The sequence below is a fragment of the Pleurodeles waltl genome, chromosome 6 (assembly GCF_031143425.1).
Source record: "Pleurodeles waltl isolate 20211129_DDA chromosome 6, aPleWal1.hap1.20221129, whole genome shotgun sequence".
In the NCBI taxonomy this organism is placed as follows: domain Eukaryota; kingdom Metazoa; phylum Chordata; class Amphibia; order Caudata; family Salamandridae; genus Pleurodeles; species Pleurodeles waltl.
The window spans coordinates 90,265,843-90,289,000 of record NC_090445.1 but is presented as its reverse complement, the minus strand read 5'-3'; the positions used below and the strand labels follow the sequence as shown (position 1 = coordinate 90,289,000).

The 23,158-nt window shown below is 44.4% G+C and overlaps 1 protein-coding gene across 1 annotated transcript in view; it reads left to right on the top strand.

Annotated features, from left to right (window-relative positions):
- The window catches only part of CASC3 (CASC3 exon junction complex subunit), a 352,838-nt gene that overhangs the window by 5,169 nt on the left and 324,511 nt on the right, over positions 1-23,158 (top strand). The window contains exons 2-4 of the mRNA XM_069237412.1: positions 5,941-5,968; positions 8,990-9,030; positions 16,735-16,899. Of these exons, the coding sequence (XP_069093513.1) occupies positions 5,941-5,968; positions 8,990-9,030; positions 16,735-16,899 (234 nt within the window). The remainder of the gene's footprint in view (positions 1-5,940; positions 5,969-8,989; positions 9,031-16,734; positions 16,900-23,158) is intronic.

The window sequence follows — 23,158 nt, the reverse complement described above, 5'->3', positions numbered from 1 at the left end:
ATTTATTATACATACATCATCCTTGGGACCGCATAGCACATTGGATAATGTGAATAGACCTACATTTCTTGCCTTGAAAATGTCAATTTGACGAAACACGTGTCGCTTGTTGTTGCATGGGACTAGCAGCTCCTTGTTATTTTCTTCAATCATGGAAGAATAAGAGTTCTGAATGGTGAAGTGTGACTACTCAAGACTCGTCATTTCTGATTGGACTATAAAAACAAAATGGGGTGTGCCGTGATATTTTAAACATTATATGTGAAATCTAGTGTCACCCAAAGAACAAGAAGATAGATGAGTAATGATACAGCGAGAAAGGTTAACAAATACAAACATCTGCTAAGGAAGGTGAAGCTCCGTGCCCACCCTTTGACAGTGATGAGATAAAGTCCTCAATCTATACTGGAAGAAAAAAGAAAAGCATGTGAAAAACATTAAATGTATGAGGTAATTGCTCCCACTAATGCGAGTCCGCATGGAGTAGTCCATCAATTGTATATTATTGAGGTAAAAAGCGCATGCACCACAGCACGCATCCTATATATGAAATTGGCGTAAACCCGAATGAAAGTTTCCATGGGGGCTGTTAATGTATTCAAGGTCAAGGACCACAAAACAGAGTAATAAAAAGCAACAAGTGTGCTCAACAGCGCACACAGTAATATGCAAGGTTATTGGTGTATCCCTTAAGGGGGCAACGCATACAGGGTTCAAATCCCATATTTCACGTAGCCCAGATCAGACCCGAGACTAAGGGTTGTGTGCAAGGTGTTAGTGATCAATAAAAGAAGTACAGCGTACACCTACTTCAAAGATGTGATAAGAAATGTCGCTGTGGTCAAAGTAGGCAGCGGTCAACATGCAGCATTGTGGACACCAAAAGTAAACAGTCGGAGCGCCATTAATTGTGTAAACCGCTTACCTTGCAGTGTATACAAACAGTCGATGAACATGCCGGAAATGTCCTTTCACTGTCTCTGCAGTTGCTAAACAGAGACGCCAGCACAACTAATTTTAAACTGTAGTTAAGGAAGTACTTGGAACAGCTAAAGGTTAGTTTCCGATTGAGTCATAAAAAGAAAAAAAGGGATGGTTGGAATCATTCATCTTGGAATGATCTTGTTGGTTATTCAAGAAATGGAAAATCAGTTAGAAACAAGCTCGTCCGATGTTTCTTGGCTATCAAGCTTGGTAAAGAATTAGAAATCACGTAAAAGAATGATGGTATGAAAACAGAGATCACAGGAAAGAACAAGCCGCAAACGTTCGGCCACTTTGTAATGGTCCTATTGGTTAATAGGGAGACCGAAAGTCAAATAAAAAACGAGCTGATCCAGTGTGCTATGAAAATGAAACCTGATAAAAGATGCAATTGTTTTTTTTGTCAAGACTGGAGGCTTCGTATTATGCTTCCCTTTCTTTACTGATAATTTTACAACAAACAAAACACACACAACTTTAAACTACATATCCCATGAGCCCCACAGCCAACTGTCTCATCCAATCAAAGGGATCATATCTCCCTGTATATGTCGATATGACAAGTCCTTCCTCTTTCTCTGCAAACAGCACCACAAGGCCTCGAAACCTGAGTCCAACACGAACTGCCATGGAATCAACACGTCCATTCCACAGGATGGATGGCATTGAACAGGCGAGGCTAACTTCCTTCGCGGAAACAGCTAATCAACCACCGGCAGCCCAACAATCAACTTCAAGTCGCTTTTGCATCTGTACCTGAAATGCAAACATTAAAGTAATAGCCATCCCTTAAAGGTAGTTCAATCGATTATGGGCGGGGAAAATGGGATACAATAACTGTAAGAAACAGTGCAGCACAGAAAATAACTATAATATGAAAAACATCCAAAATAATGAACATGCTAAATTACCAATTCCCATTTTAATGCTATTCTAATACCCCATGGTGGGATAATACTCGCCTCCGTGTCCTTAATATATTTGAAATTTCTTATTGTGTTGACTCAATTTTTTTTTTATTATTCTATGTCAGGACAGGAAGCTTTGGATTATGTTAGTTTAAAGTTGATCCACCACCATCGATGCAACATCCACAATAGGCTTATGGTAAAAAACCTTAATGCCAGAATCAGAAGACCAATTGGCTGCAGTCATGTCCTCTAGACAAGAACCTTTAGAAAATGCCTTAGTGGCCATTGCATCTCTCGCAGAATAAGCTCCATAAGAGACATCTTCACCAGCTTCGGCCAACAACCATTTAACCCATCTGGCCTAGGTTGCTGAAGCGATAGAACGGTTTCAGTAAAGAAATAAGTACTTGACCTGTGGGATCTCTCCACAGATCACAGATACCATCCTCATATGCCTTGAGGCACTTAACCACACCCAATTTTTGATGATGAAGAAAAGCAGGATAACTAATACACCTCCGTGTAGTTTTTTTGTATGTCTTGAAATAGAAAAAGGTACCACAGAAGGAATAAATACTCTACCTGCTAAGTCGAGCGCCCGTACGCCTGAAACACACCTACAGGAAGCCAGGCACAAAAGAAACACCAGTTTTGCTGGTAACTGTTTCCACAAAAGATTCTCGTTAGCTGACCATGACCTAAGAAAACACACAAATTCATCAGCATTCCATAACAGAGTACTTCGGTTGAGGGGTGGTGGGGGCGGATCATCCGAATACCTCTGAATAACTTGCATACCAGTGGATGCTCACCTACAGGTTTACACTCCAAATGAAGATGTCCAGCAGAAATAGCAGAGTGGAAGTTGTTAATCGTCCTATAGGCCAGACCCTGACTAGCCAATTCAGAAAGGAAGTTCACAATCATACCTGCCCCAAAGGAATCAACATTTGTTTATCACCCCAAAATACCCATCAAAACGAAGCTTCTTCATATTGCTTGTGCGTAGAGGGAGCCCAAGATTGCAGCAAGAAGAACAGTGTTTTGCAAAACTTCTGGCACTTCCTCTGAATTGATGGCGAATCCCAGATAATAAAGGAGTTGAACTGCCCAAGAAAGACGAAGAAGAACTGTCCCTGTGCCGTGTCATGACAGTGCCATCTAGATAATCAACCTCCCTGCTTCTGAAGATATTGGACTACTGGTTGAAGTAGCTTGGTGAAACACCAGGGAGCTGAGGACAGAGCAAAGGGCATGGCAGTGAACTCATACCACAGGTGTTGCCATCACAATTGAAAAAATCTCTGATTTCGTGTTGTGGGGAGGTATGGGACTGTTGAATAAGCGTCTGAGGTCCAACTGGAGCATCCTATCTCCATCTTGCAAGAGATTGTGAAGCAAGTGTATGCTCTCCATCTTGAAATGGTGATACACTATCCAAGAATTGAACTGCTTGAGGTTCAGGATTAGTCGAAAACCGCGGTCCCTTTTCTGAACTATAATATAGTGTACCGATGAAGTCCTGTGGATGAGGGACACCATAGCCTATTTTTTTATTTTTTTTAAAAGGAGTGCCTGTATTTCTTGGTCTATGAAATTGCTCTTTACTTGGAGAAAAAGAAGAGAAGTTGGGTGTTTCTCATGATTTAGGGGGGGAAGGGTGAATAGTGAATATAACTTCATTTTGAAGCTCTGAACCATATTCAGTACCTATGGGTCATGAGTGATCATCCTCCAATTGTGCGGTTATATCCGTATTTGTCCCCCACCAAGGCATCGGAGGCCTGAATAAGTCTTACCTGCATAAGTGAAATCGGTGGCGTTGTTACCACCTGATATCCGCCTCTCTGGGCATGACCACAACCTCCTCTATGCCCGGAGGGGTAGAAGTTGGAGGATCTGGAAGAAACACCTCTGCCTCTCTGATTGTAGCCTCTGGAAGCCTGATTTGAATCCACAGCACTCTGCCTTGAAAGCACCCAGCCCTAGTGAAAAGGCCACTGTGAAATATCTTCATAGACATTTGAGCTTTGCCCAAAGCTGAGAACGTGGCAATGTATTTCCCTTTGTCTTTAACAAATTTGTCTGAGAATATGGTGTCTGTCTTTGTAGAGGCCAACTCTGCCAAGAAGGGATGGTCAAGGGCACTTGGAACTCTGGGTGTTGCACACCTTGTGCTCAAAGCCCTTGTGCAATCTGTCCTGTGCATAGTGTGCCACCACCATACAAGGCACCCATTCAGAGGAGCGAGGGCGAATAATGTTTTGTGGTTCAAACATCGGGATCTTTTGACCTACAAGCGGTAAATCAGCTGTGGTATGGTGTATTTTTCACTTTTGTTTCAACGCCAGCTGAGGATCATCCTGGGGGATGTCTGAATCAGAAGGTGTCCCTAAAGTAGAACACAGAGAAAGCCAACACGTGTGTTGCACCCTGTGGCAGGCACGGCCGGGCTTTTTCAAGGCTAATATAGTCTAGGGCATGCCTGCCATGGGGGTGAAACACATGTTGGCTTGCTGCGTTCTACATTCTATATTTCAACAGCTCAAAACGCAAACAAAAAGATGGAAAATAAATCAAAGGATTCTTGGACATTGCAGTTTTTATCTGATATATTTTTGTATTGTAAGCCATAAGGATTACTTTCTGGACGACCCAGAGCCCTAGAATGTTGCCTTTTATATTAGGCAAGAACTCCTTCCTTTATTTATTTTTTTTATTTTTATTTTTTTTTAATTGGCATTTACATGAACCTATTGATTTGGATTAGTAGCTTATTAAGATAGCACAATTTCAAGTGTACCTGGTATACTGGCTATCATGATGTGAATAAATGATGAATAATGTGTTGAACATGGAAATTTATGGCCAAAATTGGAAAATGGTGAGCAATACTCTCAACCCCCCCCCTGCCGAATTAAGTTCATGTTAAACTTAGAAATTGCAGAGGCAGCTGGAATTCATTTATAGTTTATCAGTTTCATAATGTACGAAGCTCTGAACAACTGACTTTCTCCTGCCCTATCTCATTTTATGGCACCTATTGTGGAAACCATTGCTATCCATTGAGGCCATTCTGGTGCTAATATTGTAGGCATTTAAAAGTGCCCAGTACATACTTGTGAATAGCACAAAGCACTATGTTACTGTTATAAAGACTAACCACAAAACTAGATATGTAAGACCTTGTCACAAAAAGATGGACAGGCTCGCACTCATTGAGAATTTTTAGTCAAATATAGTCAGGTCAGAAAATGCCCACAGCATCCTGAATTGGGTAAGGTATTAGTTCTTTAAAACTTTGAGGAAAACCGCTCCTCCTGATTTTCATTTGTTTATCTCAGAGAGTAGGTTCCTTGGTGTGGCATGGGCTCCTCAATTTAGTTGAGTTGATTACAAATGGATGGGACAATTGTGAGTTCAGGCTTAAGTTTAGTTATATCTACAATAATTTTCCTTTTATTTTTTCAGTTATTGAATTGGAACTTCCAAAAATGTGGAGTGGTGCTTACAATGTTTATTTAGGACTTTTTAGCCACTGTTGTGCTTCATTGCAGTGTATGTCTGAGTGAAAACAAAATCGAAATATGTCTTTGCATTTTCCTAGCATGCTTGAATTGTATGTACAGCAATATACCTCAAAACAGTTTTGCATTGTAGCTAACTACAGCTATCTTCTGATAGCTGTTTTAATGATAGAAGAGCTCCATAGAGACTTAACAAAAATGAAATACCACTCCGTGTAGAGCATACAAATTCTGCACTGTTACTTGTATGCAGTTGTTGCTATTGGGCCTTTACAATCTAACTGTTGAGCTACTCATGGGCTAGTGTTGAACAATGATGAATCAAAAATGCAACCTCCTTTCCATCTCTCCTGTCCCATTCGCACTTTCTGGCATCCTTAGGATGGCATAAAATGTCATATGAGGAACCCGCATAAACCAAAGTGTTCAAAGGCTCGATGAATTAGGCATTGCTTGTAGCAGAAATCAAACTATTCCTGAAGGGATGCTTACCAAATTCTTTACTTTTGTCTTCTTAGGAAAGTGAAGATGGTATTGAGGGAGATGGTGAGTATGCCAATCTATTTTCATTGTTTTTTTAATTTTTTTTAAGCTCTTGGAATATAGTCTTCTTCATACATTGATGCAGGGATGTTTAAGACCACGTAAAACTTGGTGTGGTCCTTATACAATTCTCAAATTTGTCTTTATCGCCCCCCCTCACCCCCAAAAAAGCAATAATATAGCGAGATCTATTTGGGTTTACCAAAACAGTTGGAGTTTAAGAATCCCACAGTTAACAGTGCTATCCTCCAACCTGATGGATCTCTAGACATTTGGCTGCTGTTTGAACAGACTCCTCATAGTCTATAGTTTCCTCTTCCATTTTTTTTAGTTTACGGTTACGTTAATTGTTAGTACCGATGAGTTTTTCACCTCTCCAATTCCTCAAAGCTATAGTTCCTGTTGCAAAAGCTTTTATAGGAAAGGTGTTCTTTCACGCATATGTTTTACCTGGTTGGTGTTTTAGTGCTCTCACTCTTGTATGTCCAAGCCCAGGCAAGTGCAGTGTAGATTGAGGGGGTGCTCGTTGCATGCAGTATGTACTGGATAACTACAGACTGCATAAATTATTTCCATTAAGGTTCATCAGTAGTGTATTTTATGTGACTATCATGAAAATTAGGCATTTTTGTGGCTGAGTCTCGTTAGCTAAATAGGGAGAGGAAGAACGTTGTCTTCACCGGAACAGTTACAAGAGCAGCAAATTTGTTACCAATTCTGTGCCATTAAAACTGGGCTGTTGTAAGAAAAATTCTACTTAAGTACATTTAAGTTCTTGATTTAGCGTTTCAAAACCCTGGACAAATGTGTAAGAGCACTTTCCACAGACCAGGCATAAAATACCAGAGAGGCAAGCAAAGAGCGTCACAGAAAATATGAAATCTAGGAATACAAATATGGATTGGGTAGTGTAGAAACCCTCTTCAGTTTAATTCAGCAGCTTTATTTTAAGTTACATACAACAGGCAACCCATCAGTTCCGTAGGACTGTCTCAAATAACAGCATTAGAACCCAGGGTGCTCCAACCCTTTTAAGGCCCAGCAACATTCCACAGTCCACATTTCAGTCCTTAGGTTCCAACCATCAGTTTCCCTTTTGCAAGATACCACACATCTCCCTTCTCTAAACTTATCCAGACAACTCTAACACGTGAGTTAATGTCTGACTTTCCTTATATACAATGACAGCACTTTTTTCCCTATATTTACACAAAATATTGACTACTTAACTTGACACTGTCTCTACCACACACTTATCACACAGTCTTTTAGATGTGGAGGAGCTTTTGTGACTCTGCTACTATGTTGGTGGCACCCATCTTCATCGCTCTTCATCTCTGTCTCCATTCTCACTCATCTTTATGCTTCACTGCCACCACTATATTTAACATCCAAATACAATTGTCCTCCAACTTTACTGCATTTTTAAACAGTTTAAAGATAGGTGACAAAAATGGGGTGGGCTTTAAGATGAACCTTTGTTTGAGTGTCTTAAATACAACCTCGTTTTCAGTAAGTAGGTTCAAGTCATGGACTACATTTCAAACATCTCCACTAATCGTCCTGCTCTGGGTAACCAAAGCGCAATTTAATTGGCAGTTGACTAGTCACTTCATGTCAACTTACAGATGATTCACCAGAGGCGCTTCTTCATTTTCCAAGGGTGAGGTTGAGGGGTTGTAGTTATTATATTGCTTAGACCAAATAGAGACTTTTTAGGTCTCACCTGAAGCAGTGCATGCATTGTCTCATGCAGCAATCTATTGTTTAAAAAAATCTATAAAGGGGTTGGTCAGCAAGTGCTATCTTCACTTCCACTTTGTGTGTTTGTCCCTACCCTGGAGGGTAGCCCAAGTACTGATTTCCTTGCCCAGTGTACTTCCACTACTTGCTGCTTTCAGGGGTACATTTTTTCCTTTTACTCACTCCCCCATTCCTCCCTCCTCCACTTTCTTGAGCCACCTCCCACCCTCCTCTTTTGTTTTTGTTTGCCATGTCTGCCCGGCCCCTCCCCATTGTTGCTTGCCCTTTCCTCCCCTTAGCCCCTGCCCCCCCCCCCCCCACACACACACATATCGTGGCTTGCCCCTCCCTATCGTCCCAGAAAAAAAAAACACCCAAAAGTCTTGCCAGTGGGTTTCAAGATGCTACAAAGATGCAGATGGTGCTGCACTCCTCTGTATAGCCTTTTTGGCTCTATCTTCATGCGGGATCTACGGGGCTCGGATGTAAGATAATTTTTTTTGTGTGTGTGTAGGAAGCTAGCCTGGTGCCTGGTCGGTACCTATGGCACCTAGTCCTTAGATCAGGTCCAGGTATCCCCTCTCAGTGAAGTGTAGGCAGTCTCTAGACGTTTCTAGAGGTAGCTGTGGATGAGCAGCCAAGGCTTTTCTAGGAAAAATGCAAAGCTCATGCAATACCACTACAGTCATACAGTACTTGAACACAGGAAAGAAAACACTTGGTTGTACAAAACTAAAGGAACACAGTATCAGAAAATACTAGAGGCAACCCTCCAATGCACGCACACACGCTAAAATAGTAAGCGGCATAGATAACTGACTATTTTTTTTCTTGGAACTTTTTTGATGTCCTCTTATAGTGCTGCTGGTGAAAGAAAAGTTACTTATCTGTAACACTACATTCTCTGCAGAATATGTGCAGCACATGGTCTGCCTGGGGTGGGGGGGGTGAGCTGCTTGGATGCTACAAATTGTTGCACTGTCCATGACTCGATAGGGTTCTGTCTTTAAGTGTCATTCCTGGTCCTCTTGAATGACTTAATTACTGTATCACTTTAGTAAAGAAGTATTCTTGAAAACGATCTAAGATTTTTCCTTGTGAAAGAAGTCTGCAGCATAATAATTTTAAAAGGGTGTCCATGTTAAGCTAAAAGTTGGGTCATTTTAACTTGCTACCATTCCATTTTTACCATTGTATCGCTAGTTCATCTCTGTGCTTGTACGTTTTACAGTGGTTTGTTTTTTAATCTCTTAAATGTCTCTCTTGTGACTTCTTTTGCAGCTGTCCTATCAGATTATGAAAGTGCTGGGGAAGAATCTGAAGTAAGTGCATTTTTATTTTTCAACAGTCTGGCAGCTGTTAAAAGTACAGTTGATGTGATGTCAGAGTAATTCATTGCCTAAACCCTAAGCACGATAAAGTGACTCGGGTGAATCAAATGACAAGGAGGCTTGATGATATCTTGTGAGGTTAGTCACACCCATATGGCCACATGTGACGACCAGACTCTTGACACTTAAACCATCCTTATTCATTTTAAGCTGTGTTTTTTGTAAGCAGTTTGTACTTACCCTGTCTACACACATTTCTTGTACCATTGCTCGGTTATCTAGACCCATACCTTCATTGTATGGAAGTGTAAAAATATAGTACACCTTTTAAGACTGGTAAAACAAAATTCACACAGTTTGAGGAAATGAAGACTACACGAACAAATATATGTAGTTATGGCTTGTCCATTCAGTGAGGCCTGGCTGTTTTTTAAAGATGAAATGCAAGTGCAGTTGAACACAGAAATGCAGAGAAATGTTTAGAGTAAGTGTCTGTTAAAATCAAAATTCTAACAAACTCCTACATCAAGAAATCCCAACAGCCATACTTTTAAAGTCTTTGCAGAGGTAGAAAGAGACTGATACCAAATGAAAGCCTTCATGTACACTATGCACTAATCCATTTCCAAACTGTAGATGTTCTTTTTTAGAAAAGCTATAATTTTGAAGTAGATTAATGCAGATCATGCATCATTTGTGCCTAGCAGACACAGTTCTTTGTCATGGCAACCTGTTTACCTCCTGAACTGATTGAAATACAGTTGACTAAAACTAGCCTTTTCAAAGCTCTGAGCGTTTGTCTCACGAGCCTCTAAAACTACACACTGTGACCTACTACAGTGTGCCCCCACCCGCTTCAATTTGTAACATTGACTTCCTACTTGACCGGAACATCTGCCTTTAACAACAAGCCTCTGATCTGCTTTTTTTTGCTGCTGAAAATCTCTTGTTTATTACCTTTAACCTCAAGATTTCCGTATTCCATTTTGACAGGTTTACTAAATCTGAGTCTTTGAGATGCCAGTGCATGCCGAATGCAACAGCTCACTTGATTGCCTCTACCTTCAGCAGCAATCAATGGCTTTTTTCTGCTTTCAAGGACTAGCCGTTGCATCGTTGACAGTCCCTGTAAGGAAATGGCTCCCTGTTGCAATTACCCCCCACTTTTTGCCTGATACTGATGCTGACTTGACTGAGAAGTGCGCTGGGACCCTGCTAACCAGGCCCCAGCACCAGTGTTCTTTCACCTAAAATGTACCATTGTCTCCACAATTGGCACAACCCTGGCACCCAGGTAAGCCCCTTGTAACTGGTACCCCTGGTACCAAGGGCCCTGATGCCAGGGAAGGTCTCTAAGGGTTGCAGCATGTCTTATGCCACCCTAGGGACCCTCACTCAGCACAGACACACTGCTTGCCAGCCTGTGTGTGCTGGTGGGGAGAAAATGACTAAGTCGACATGGCACTCCCCTCAGGATGCCATGCCAACCTCACACTGCCTGTGGCATAGGTAAGTCACCCCTCTAGCAGGCCTTACAGACCTAAGGCAGGGTGCACTATACCACAGGTGAGGGCATATGTGCATGAGCACTATGCCCCTACAGCGTCTAAGCAAAACCTTAGACATTGTAAGTGCAGGGTAGCCATAAGAGTACATGGTCTGGGAGTCTGTCAAAAACGAGCTCCACAGCTCCATAATGGCTACACTGAATACTGTGAAGTTTGGTACCAAACTTCTCAGAATAATAAACCCACATGCCAGTGATGCCAATGTTGGATTTATTAAAAAATGCACACAGAGGGCATCTTAGAGATGCCCCCTGTATTTTACCCAATTGTTCAGTGCACGACTGACTGGTCTGTGCCAGCCTGCTGCTGAGAGAAGAGTTTCTGACCCCATGTGGTGAGGGCCTTTGTGCTCTCTGAGGACCGAAACAAAAGCCTGCTCTGGGTGGAGGTGCTTCACACCTCCCCCCTGCAGGAACTGTAACACCTAGCGGTGAGCCTCAAAGGCTCAGGCTTCGTGTTACAATGCCCCAGGGCACTCCAGCTAGTGGAGATGCCAGCCCCCTGGACACAGCCCCCACTTTTGGCGGCAAGTCCAGGAGAGATAATGAGAAAAACAAGGAGGAGTCACTGGCCAGGCAGGACAGCCCCTAAGGTGTCCTGAGCTGAGGTGACTCTGACTTTTAGAAATCCTCCATCTTGATTTAGGAGGAATCCCCCAATAGGAACAGGGTTGTGCCCCCCTCCCCTCAGGGAGGAGGTACAAAGAGGGTGTAGCCACCCTCAAGGACAGTAGCCATTGGCTACTGCCCTCCCAGACCTAAACACACCCCTAAATTCAGTATTTAGGGGCTCCCCAGGACCTAGGAAACTAGATTCCTGCAACCTAAGAAGAAGAGGACTGCTGAACTGAAAACCTGCAGAGAAGACTGAGACACCAACTGCTTTGGCCCCAGATCTACCGGCCTGTCTCCCCACTTCTAAAGACACTGCTCCAGCGACGCGTTCCCAGGGTCCAGCAACCTCTGAAGCCTCAGAGGACTACCCTGCATCTAGAAGGACCAAGAACTCCTGAGGACAGCGGCTCTGTACACCAAAGACTGCAACTTTGCAACAAAGAAGCAACTTTGAACCACATACGTTTCCCGCCGGAAGCGTGAGACTTTGCACTCTGCACCCGACGCCTCGACTCGACTCGTGGAGAACAAACACCACAGGGAGGACATCCCGGTGACTACGAGACCGTGAGTAGCCAGAGTTGACCCCCATGAGTCCCCACAGCGACGCCTGCAGAGGGAATCCCGAGGCTCCCCCTGACCGCGACTGCTTGCTTCAAAGACCAGACGCCTGGTAAAGACTCTGCACCCGCAGCCCCCAGGACCTGAAAGATCCGACCTCCAGTGCAGGAGCGGCCCCCAGGTGGCCCTCTCCCTTGCCCAGGTGGTGGCTACCCCGAGGAGCCCCCCCCCTTTCCTGCCTGCATCGCTGAAGAAACCCCTTGGTCTCCCATTGATTTCTATTGCGAACCCGACGCTTGTTTGCACATTGCACCCGGCTGCCCCCGTGCCGCTGAGGGTGTACTTTCTGTGTGGACTTGTGTCCCCCCCCCTCCCTCCTGGTGCCCTACTAAACCCCCCTGGTCTGCCCTCCGAAGACGCGGGTACTTACCTGCTGGCAGACTGGAACCGGGGCACCCCCTTCTCCATTGAAGCCTATGTGTTTTGGGCACCACTTTGACCTCTGCACCTGACCGGCCCTGAGCTGCCGGTGTGGTAACTTTGGGGTTGCCCTGAACCCCCCAACGGTGGGCTACCTTGGACCCAAACTTGAACCCCGTAGGTGGTTTACTTACCTGCAAAAACTAACAAACACTTACCTCCCCCAGGAACTGTTGAAAATTGCACTGTCTAGTTTTAAAATAGCTATATGTCATTTATGTGAAGACTGTAAATGCTGTTTTGCTAATTCAAAGTTCCTAAAGTTCCTACATGAAATACCTTTCATTTGAAGTATTACTTGTAAATCTTGAACCTGTGGTTCTTAAAATAAACTAAGAAAATATATTTTTCTATACAAAAACCTATTGGCCTGGAATTGTCTCGGAGTGTGTGTTCCTCATTTATTGCCTGTGTGTGTACAACAAATGCTTAACACTACTCCTCTGATAAGCCTACTGCTCGACCACACTACCACAAAATAGAGCATTAGAATTATCTCTTTTTGCCACTATCTTACCTCTAAGGGGAACCCTTGGACTCTGTGCATACTATTCCTTACTTTGAAATAGTGCATACAGAGCCAACTTCCTACAGTCCCCATCTTAACTAAGGCTGCCTTTCCTTTGAAACAAATTTCTCCATTACTCTGTTGTTTCTGGAAAGAGTTAGTATCTGTTTGTGCTTTGGACCTCTCTCCAAAATCCTTTTTTCTGTATGCCTGTCAGACTGAAACCTGTTGTTGGATTCATTATATTGTTATTCACCTACATTCTGGCAAGTGACTCTTTCAGTTTTTCATGCTCCCTACCGCCATTCTCAGGTGGCATGGTGGTGTAAATATAAATCCTCATAACACAGCTCCAAGAAACGCCAGAGATGGAACTTCAGTCACATAAAATTGGAGGATGAAAGAGGAGAGCTGTAAGAAGAGGGAAGAACCCAAGAGACACCTATACAAGTCTGTCTTAGTAACACTTCTTCTCATCTGCTTATCAACAAATTAGACTAAAAACACTCAAGCAGTTCAGCAGGATAGGTTATTGCTCAATGTATCAAAGTAGGTAGTTTCAAGAATAGTTTGGAAAATAAAACCGTCTTGGTGTTACTTTGTGAGTCTGTGAATTAAAATATCCAGCCAGCCATATTTCATTCAGTTTTACCTGCCATTACAAACTGTTATGTTGAGCACCAAATTATCACAGGTCTGCATATTCATTCATAGACTAAACTTGTCTCAAATATATTGCAGCCATACATGCCGTCTTGTAAGTTTACTTAAACCACATGCCTCACCCATGAGTCTACAATATTTAGAATCCAATCCTGGTCCGCTTGATCCAGAGCTGCATCACACAATTCAGCATGGATGTGCTATACCCATGGTATATCTGTAGTAATTAGAAGTGGCTCCAACTGTGAAAGAAACTACTATGAATCTCAAATGTATCTTATTTCTTAGGTAGATGGAAATTCTATTCATAGCGTTTAAGGATTCCACTTAAACTCACATTCAATAGCAAAGGGATTAGATGGTCGACCTGATTGGGAATAGTCCTTTCACAACAGAAAGATTGGATACTCAGTCCTTCTCTTCAGTCCATGAGCTTGAGGGAATCACTACTGATCACATGACTTCCTTGTACATAGGCTCCACTGTGTGGAATCAGAGTAGATGGAATCCACTGAGACGTAGTATGGGAGTGCGGGGATTTGGGTTTTCCATTCTGCATTTAGAGTAGGTTGGCAACATTCTAAACTGCTTTTCTATGGGTTTCTATTTAATTTTATTGTGTGCTTACTATTTTCTTACTTTTCAACTGTTGAAAACTACTGATGGCCACTAAAGGACTTGATAATCATGGAACTGGCTGATAGTCTATGGGGATGGTCACACTGTGCTTGTCTTTACTCCAGATGTTTTTTAACTGGCTATTGTGGTTAAAGCAAGCAGCACATTAAATGGGAAGCAGCTGTCAGGTGCTCTTGTCCCTCCATTACTATCTTATTTGAAAGAGATGAGTATAAGTATTCTCAGCACTGATAAAATACTTTTTAATTGGAGAGTGCCTGCAATTCTCAATAGCAAATAGTTACTCTGGGATAGTGTGTACCTGCACTTCTATGTTTCCATTTCAACTACTGGTCACTAAGATAAAGAATATATTTGATTACTTTATCATTTTTTGCAACACTCATTCCAACTGAAGTCAAGGGTAACTCCAACAGGTATGTGCCTCTGGATACATCAAAAGGAAAGAATAGTTGAATTCACATACACTTCGCACACCAATGGGAGTAAGATGCCTCTTTAAAATCTCATTGTCTCCTCAATATTGTCTGACTTTTAGAAAGCCCAACCCTCCCTTAAACTTTAAATGTTGTTTCGAATGTTGTTTTAAATGTTGATATGAAAACTCTGGGCTCGTGGCTTCTGGTGATATTGAAACTGCTGTGGGTTCATTTTATACTCTGCTTGGGCACAAATATTTTATCTTTTCTTTGGCATGTGCCCTTTTACCTACATATGTGCTCTGACTCAATTGATTCTGTGTTTTTTTTAGTTAGTCTGCTTTTAGCGAGGATGTTTTATTTTCTAATGAGCTGTAACTCTGATTCTGCGAAAGCGTTGTTGTTGTTTTGTGCACGACATTTCACTATGCACCCTTGTCCAAGGTTGACGTGCCTGAGAACATGATAATCCAGCTAGCAAATGTTGCTACATGAGTTTATAATCACTCCCAGACTTGGGAACCTACCCATGTCAGACCTTTTTCACAGTACCAGAATGTGTAGTCTTATAAAAACACTGTGTAGGCCAAGGGACAACAGGGAGGTCATTTCAGCCTGGATACCATCCACGCTACATGCAGTTTCATTGCTGACTTCGGCCCTGTCTCTACAGCCAACCCAGGAGACGGCGGGCAGACCCCTTTCCTTCAGGGAATGGGGGTGGGTACTCATCTCGTGGACTAAGTATGGACAGACTGTGATGACACTGCTATGCTCTCATGTAGGAGTTGGGGGCTAGATAGAAATAATTTATACATATTATTCCAATATGTTGGGACTGTTTATTTTCTTTTTGCTGATCATCACCATTCTAGTATTGTTAGGCCTTATTGCCCTAATAATTGCAGCACATATATATTTTATTGTAAATTGTAGTCTTTTAATAAATGTATTGAAATTCTTTGCATCTTATTCTTTGCCTGCATGTGTGTCTGAGACATTTGGCTAATGAGAAAGGGGCGGGACTTGTCAACCACGACTTTCCCTGAGAAGTCAGTCATGTTCAGGCTGCCACAAATCACCTTTTCTTTCAAGTTTTAGTAAGGTGCTGATAGCTAGCCAAAAAGTTTGGGCCAACAGCTGCCAATATGGTGTGGGATTGACTCAGTCACCCACATACAGTGGTGCTGCTGCCTCAAATCCAGCAGTCTTATTACTAAAACGGGAGTCTGACAGCTGCTAACATGGAAGATGCTCTTTGGTTGACAATAATGGTTTTACAGATTTGAAGATTTGGATACCCTCTCAGTTATAGAAGCATGCATTGTATTGTACAACAGTTTATTAGCACTTTAAATTATTTATTTACCACTGTCCCAAGGTTTGTCAAATTTATCAACATTTCTCTTTACTTGGCATGTCACCTGTGGTGGCAGAACTCTATGTAGACTGTAGGAATGTTCAAAGTACCCATTAATAGTCTTAGGAATCTGAATGATAATGAAGTCATGGCCTCCATCCATCTCTGCAGACCATGATTACTCCAGCCTTCTCAGAAGGCTTCCTTGTATTAAAAAGCACATTTGACTTCTGTTTTCACTATGCCTCAATGTTGCATTCAAATCTGGTAGCCAGATAAGTTAGGCCATGCTGAAAACACAAATGTCTTAATCTGTAGTAGGCACCAGGACTGCTTACCGGTTCTTCAATCTACTTGAAAAGATTTTATGCGCTTTGGAGTTTGGTCATGTAAGAACAAAAATCAAAGGGGCAGAAAGCACAAGTTATTCTGCGCACATCCTCAGTTGAACAATCTGCAGGCATCAATTCTTTCTATTAAAATTAATCACATCCTCAGTAGAACAGTCTGCCTACATCATCTCTTCCTAGTACAATTGCTGCAGTGACTGAAAGAACTGAGGTTCTGGTAGATGAACACATGTGGTTCCTGTGGACGGATACAGCCTTGTTTAGTGTTGTGGCATGTGTTCCACCGCCATGCATTGAGATTCGTTGTCCAATCTTTATAGTTCTATCATTGGCGACTAAATATGCCTGACTCGTAGTGCAAGTAGTTTATACAAATTAGGTTACCAGTTTGACCAAGTAAAGCCCAAGGAATAAAAACTCTGAAAGAGCCCCAACTGTTTGGGTAGCTAATGTGCAGAGGTGAAGGTTCTTAGTTACTTCATTTGCAGGTAAGATCTACCATGGTGTCAAATGTAATTTTTTTTTTTTAACAGGGTGAGAATGAGGGTGAGTACAGTGAAGAAGAAGAACCTGCGAAGGTCATCTTGAAACGGGAGAACATCGCCACTGAAGAACCTGCATCCAAAGAAAAGGACCCGCAGGAGAAAATAGAGAAGAAAGACACAATTGCAGATGAAAGGCAAAGTGGCGATGGGCAGGTATGTTTCTATGACTCCATGTTTGGCTTGTTTGCTGAAGCATTGTAATGGCATGAGAGAACCTCCCCATACCACCCCCCTTCAGAAATAGGGGAGAGGCCAGGGTTGAGATTGCAGAAGTTACAGGAGAGGCTGCAGGCAGTCTGGGATGCAAGGGGGGGAAGGTTGGAGAGAGGTTGCTGAAGATAAAGTTTGACTGTATAAATAGGTGAAACCTTAGAGATGTCGAAGGGTGGTTTCCAGATCCAGATAAAATGCTGATACCGTATTGTAAGGAAATGCCTCCTTGGCATGGTTACCCCCTGACTTTTTGCCTTTGCTGATGCTATGTTTTGAATTGAAAGTGTGCTGAGGCCTGCTAACCAGGCCCCAGCACCAGTGTTCTTTCCCTAACCTGTACTTTTGTTTTCACAATTGGCACACCCTGGCATCCAGGTAAGTCCCTTGTAACTGGTACCCCTGGTACCAAGGGCCCTGATGCCAGGGAAGGTCTCTAAGGGCTGCAGCATATCTTATGCCACCCTGGGGACCCCTCACTCAGCACAGACACACTGCTTGCCAGCTTGTGTGTGCTGGTGAGGACAAAACGAGTAAGTCAACATGGCACTCCCCTCAGGGTGTCATGCCAACCTCACACTGCCTATGCAGTATAGATAAGTCACCCCTCTAGCAGGCCTTACAGCCCTATGGCAGGGTGCACTATACCATAGGTGAGGGCACCAGTGCATGAGCACTGTGCCCCTACAGTGTCTAAGCCAAACCTTAGACATTGTAAGTGCAGGGTAGCCATAAGAGTATATGGTCTGGGAGTCTGTCAAACACGGACTCCACAGCACCATAATGGCTGCACTGAAAACTGGGAAGTTTGGTATCAAACTTCTCAGCACAATAAATGCACACTGATGCCAGTGTACATTTTATTGTGAAATACACCCCAGAGGGCACCTTAGAGGTGCCCCCTGAAACCTTAACCAACTACCTGTGTAGGCTGACTGGTTTTGGCAGCCTGCCACACTCGAGACATGTTGCTGGCCACATGGGGAGAGTGCCTTTGTCACTGTGGGGCTAGTAACAAAGCCTGCACTGGGTGGAGATGCTATCACCTCCCCCAGGCTGGAGCTGTAACACCGGGCGGTGAGCCTCAAAGGCTCACCCGCTTTGTTCCGGCACCACAGGGCACTCCAGCTAGTGGAGTTGCCCGCCCCCTCCGGCCACGGCCCCACTTTTGGCGGAAAGGACAGGGGAAATAATGAGAAGAACAAGGAGGAAAAACTGGCCAGTCAGGACAGCCCCTAAGGTGTCCTTAGCTGAGGTGACTCGAACTTTTAGAAATCCTCCATCTCGCAGATGGAGGATTCCCCCAATAGGGATAGGAATGTGACCCCCTCCCCTTGGGAGGAGGCACAAAGAGGGTGTACCCACCCTCAGGGCTAGTAGCCATTGGCTACTAACCCCCCAGACCTAAACATACCCTTAAATTTAGTATTTAAGGGCTCCCCTGAACCTAGGAACTTAGATTCCTGCAACTTACGAAGAAGAGGACTGCTGAGCTGAAAAACCCCTGCAGAGAAGACGGAGACACCAACTGCTTTGGCCCCAGCCCTACCGGCCTGTCTCCCTCCTTCAGAAGAAAACTGCTCCAGCGACGCTTTCCCCAGGACCAGCGACCTCTGAATCCTCAGAGGACTGCCCTGCTTCCAAAAGACCAAGAAACTCCCAAGAACAGCGGCCTTGTTCAACAAAGACTGCAACTTTGTTTCCAGAGGAGCAGATTTAAAGACCCCTGCAATCCCCGCAAGAAGCGGGAGACTTGCAACACTGCACCCGGCGACCCCGACTCGACTGGTGGAGAAACAACGCTACAGGGAGGACCCCCCGGCGACGCAGAGACTGTGAGTAACCAAAGTTGTCCCCCCTGAGCCCCCACAGCGACGCCTGCAGAGGGAATCCCGAGGCTCCCCCTGACCGCGACTGTCTGAATCCAAAATCCCAACGCCTGGAAAAGACCCTGCACCCGCAGCCCCCAGGACCTGAAGGATCGGAACTCCAGCGCAGGAGTGACCCCCAGGAGGCCCCCTCCCTTGCCCAGGTGGTGGCTACCCCGAGGAGCACCCCCCTTGCCTGCCTGCATCGCTAGAGACCCCTTGGTCTCCCATTGAAAACCCGACGCATGTTTGCACATTGCACCCGGCCGCCCCAGTGCACCTGAGGGTGTACTTTCTGTGCTGACTTGTGTCCCCCCCGGTGCCCTACAAAACCCCCCTGGTCTGCCCTCCGAAGACGCGGGTACTTACCTGCTGGCAGACTGGAACCAGGGCACCCCCTTCTCCATTGAAGCCTATGTGTTTTGGGCACCACTTTGAACTCTGCACCTGACCGGCCCTGAGCTGCTGGTGTGGTGACTTTGGGGTTGCTCTGAACCCCCAACGGTGGGCTACCTTGGAACCCAATTTGAACCCCGTAGGTGTTCAAGAACTTACCTGCAAGAACTAACAATAACTTACCTCCCCCAGGAACTGTTGTAAATTGCACTAAGTGTCCACTTTTGAAATAGCTATATGTGTTTTATGTAAAAAGTATATATGCTATTGTGATTATTCAAAGTTCCTAAAGTACTTATCTGCAATACCTTTCAAATGAGATATTACATGTAGAATTTGAACCTGTGGTTCTTAAAATAAACTAAGAAAATATATTTTTCTATAACAAAACCTATTGGCCTGGAATTGTCTCTGAGTGTGTGTTCCTCATTTATTGCCTGTGTGTATGTACAACAAATGCTTAACACTACTCCTTTGATAAGCCTACTGCTCGACCACACTACCACAAAATAGAGCATTAGTATTATCTCTTTTTCCCACTATCTTACCTCTAAGGGGAACCCTTGGACTCTGTGCATACTATTCCTTACTTTGAAATAGTGCATACAGAGCCAACTTCCTACATTGGTAGATCAGCGGTGGGGTACAAGACTTTGCATTTGCTGGACTACTCAGCCAATACCTGATCACACGACAAATTCCAAAAATTGTCATTAGAAATAGATTTTTGCAATTTGAACTATTTTTCTAAATTCTTAAAAGTCCTGCTAGGGCCTTGTGTTAGTCCCTGTTTAGCATTTCTTTTAGAGTTTAAAAGTTTTGTGAAAGTTAGAATTAGATTCTAGAACTAGTTTTAGATTCTTAAAAAGTATTCCAACTTTTAGAAACATAATGTCTAGTGCAGATGTGAATGTGATGGAACTCGACCTCACACCTTACCTCCATCTTAAGATGAGGGAGCTAAGGTCACTCTGCAAAATAAAGAAAATTACAATGGGCCCCAGACCTTCCAAACTACAGCTCCAGGAGCTTTTGGCAGAGTTTGAAAGAGCCAACCCCTCTGAGGATGGCAACACAGAGGATGAAGATAGTGACTTGGAGGAAAATTCCCACCTACCAGTCCTAACTAGGGAGAACAGGGCCACTCCAGCCCTGTCTCCAAATATAATAGTCAGAGATGCTGCTTCCCTCACAGGAGGGACCAACATCTCTGAAATCACTGAGGATAACCCCAGTGAAGAGGACATCCAGTTAGCCAGGATGGCCAAAAGATTGGCTTTGGAAAGACCGATCCTAGCCATAGAAAGGGAAAGACAAGAGATGGGCCTTAGGACCCATCAATGGTGGCAGCAACATAACTAGGTTCAGAGATTCTCCTGACATGTTAAAAATCCCTAAAGGGATTGTAGCTAAATATGAAGATGGTGATAACATCACCAAATGGTTCACAGCTTTTGAGAGGGCTTGTGTAACCAGAAAAGTGAACAAATCTCACTGGGGTGCTCTCCTTTGGGAAATGTTCACTGGAAAGTGTAGGGATAGACTCCTCACACTCTCTGGAAAAGATGCAGAATCTTATGACCTCATGAAGGGTACCCTGATTGAGGGCTTTGGATTCTCCACTGAGGAGTATAGGATTAGATTCAGGGGGGCTCAAAAATCCTCGAGCCAGACCTGGGTTGATTTTGTAGACTACTCAGTGAAAACACTGGATGGTTGGATTCAAGGCAGTGGTGTAAATGATTATGACGGGCTGTACAATTTATTTGTGAAAGAACATCTATTAAGTAATTGTTTCAATGATAAACTGCATCAGCATCTGGTAGACCTAGGACCAATTTCTCCCCAAGAATTGGGAAAGAAGGCGGACCATTGGGTCAAGACTAGGGTGACCAAGACTTCCACAGGCAGTGACCAAAAGAAAGGGGTCCCAAAGCCTCCCCAGGGGAAAGGTGTTGAGACATCCAAAAACAAAAATAGTAAAGAGTCTTCTACAGGGCCCCAAAAACCTGCACAGGAGGGTGGGCCCAGAGCCTCTTCACAAACCAATTTTGGGTACAAGGGTAAAAACTTTGATCCCAAAAAGGCCTGGTGTCGTAGCTGTAATCAGCCTGGACACCAAACTGGAGACAAGGCCTGTCCCAAGAAAAGTACCACTTCTAACTCCACTCCAGCTAACACTGGAATGGCTAGTCTCCAAGTGGGATAAACAGTGTGCCCAGAGCAAATCAGGTGTCACACTGAAGCTACATTAGTCTCTGAGGGTGGGGTGGATTTAGCCACACTGGCTGCCTGGCCTCCTAATATGCAAAAATACAGGCAGCAGCTCTTAATTAATGGGACAAGTGTAGAAGGCCTGAGGGATACAGGTGCCAGTGTGTAAGGAAATGCCTCCTTGGCATGGTTGCCCCCTGACTTTTTGCCTTTGCTGATGCTATGTTTACAATTGAAAGTGTGCTGAGGCCTGCTAACCAGGCCCCAGCACTAGTGTTCTTTCCCTAACCTGTACTTTTGTATCCACAATTGGCAGACCCTGGCATCCAGATAAGTCCCTTGTAACTGGTACTTCTAGTACCAAGGGCCCTGATGCCAAGGAAGGTCTCTAAGGGCTGCAGCATGTCTTATGCCACCCTGGAGACCTCTCACTCAGCACAGACACACTGCTTGCCAGCTTGTGTGTGCTAGTGAGGACAAAACGAGTAAGTCGACATGGCACTCCCCTCAGGGTGCCATGCCAGCCTCTCACTGCCTATGCAGTATAGGTAAGACACCCCTCTAGCAGGCCTTACAGCCCTAAGGCAGGGTGCACTATACCATAGGTGAGGGTACCAGTGCATGAGCATGGTACCCCTACAGTGTCTAAGCAAAACCTTAGACATTGTAAGTGCAGGGTAGCCATAAGAGTATATGGTCTGGGAGTCTGTCAAACACGAACTCCACAGCACCATAATGGCTACACTGAAAACTGGGAAGTTTGGTATCAAACTTCTCAGCACAATAAATGCACACTGATGCCAGTGTACATTTTATTGTAAAATACACCCCAGAGGGCACCTTAGAGGTGCCCCCTGAAACTTAACCGACTGTCTGTGTAGGCTGACTAGTTCCAGCAGCCTGCCACACCAGAGACATGTTGCTGGCCCCATGGGGAGAGTGCCTTTGTCACTCTGAGGCCAGTAACAAAGCCTGCACTGGGTGGAGATGCTAACACCTCCCCCAGGCAGGAGCTGTGACACCTGGCGGTGAGCCTCAAAGGCTCACCCCTTTGTCACAGCCCAGCAGGGCACTCCAGCTTAGTGGAGTTGCCCGCCCCCTCCGGCCACGGCCCCCACTTTTGGCGGCAAGGCTGGAGGGAACAAAGAAAGCAACAAGGAGGAGTCACTGGCCAGTCAGGACAGCCCCTAAGGTGTCCTGAGCTGAAGTGACTCTAACTTTTAGAAATCCTCCATCTTGCAGATGGAGGATTCCCCCAATAGGGTTAGGATTGTGACCCCCTCCCCTTGGGAGGAGGCACAAAGAGGGTGTACCCACCCTCAGGGCTAGTAGCCATTGGCTACTAACCCCCCAGACCTAAACACGCCCTTAAATTTAGTATTTAAGGGCTACCCTGAACCCTAGAAAATTAGATTCCTGCAACTACAAGAAGAAGGACTGCCTAGCTGAAAACCCCTGCAGAGGAAGACCAGAAGACGACAACTGCCTTGGCTCCAGAAACTCACCGGCCTGTCTCCTGCCTTCCAAAGATCCTGCTCCAGCGACGCCTTCCAAAGGGACCAGCGACCTCGACATCCTCTGAGGACTGCCCCTGCTTCGAAAAGACAAGAAACTCCAGAGGACAGCGGACCTGCTCCAAGAAAAGCTGCAACTTTGTTTCCAGCAGCTTTAAAGAACCCTGCAAGCTCCCCGCAAGAAGCGTGAGACTTGCAACACTGCACCCG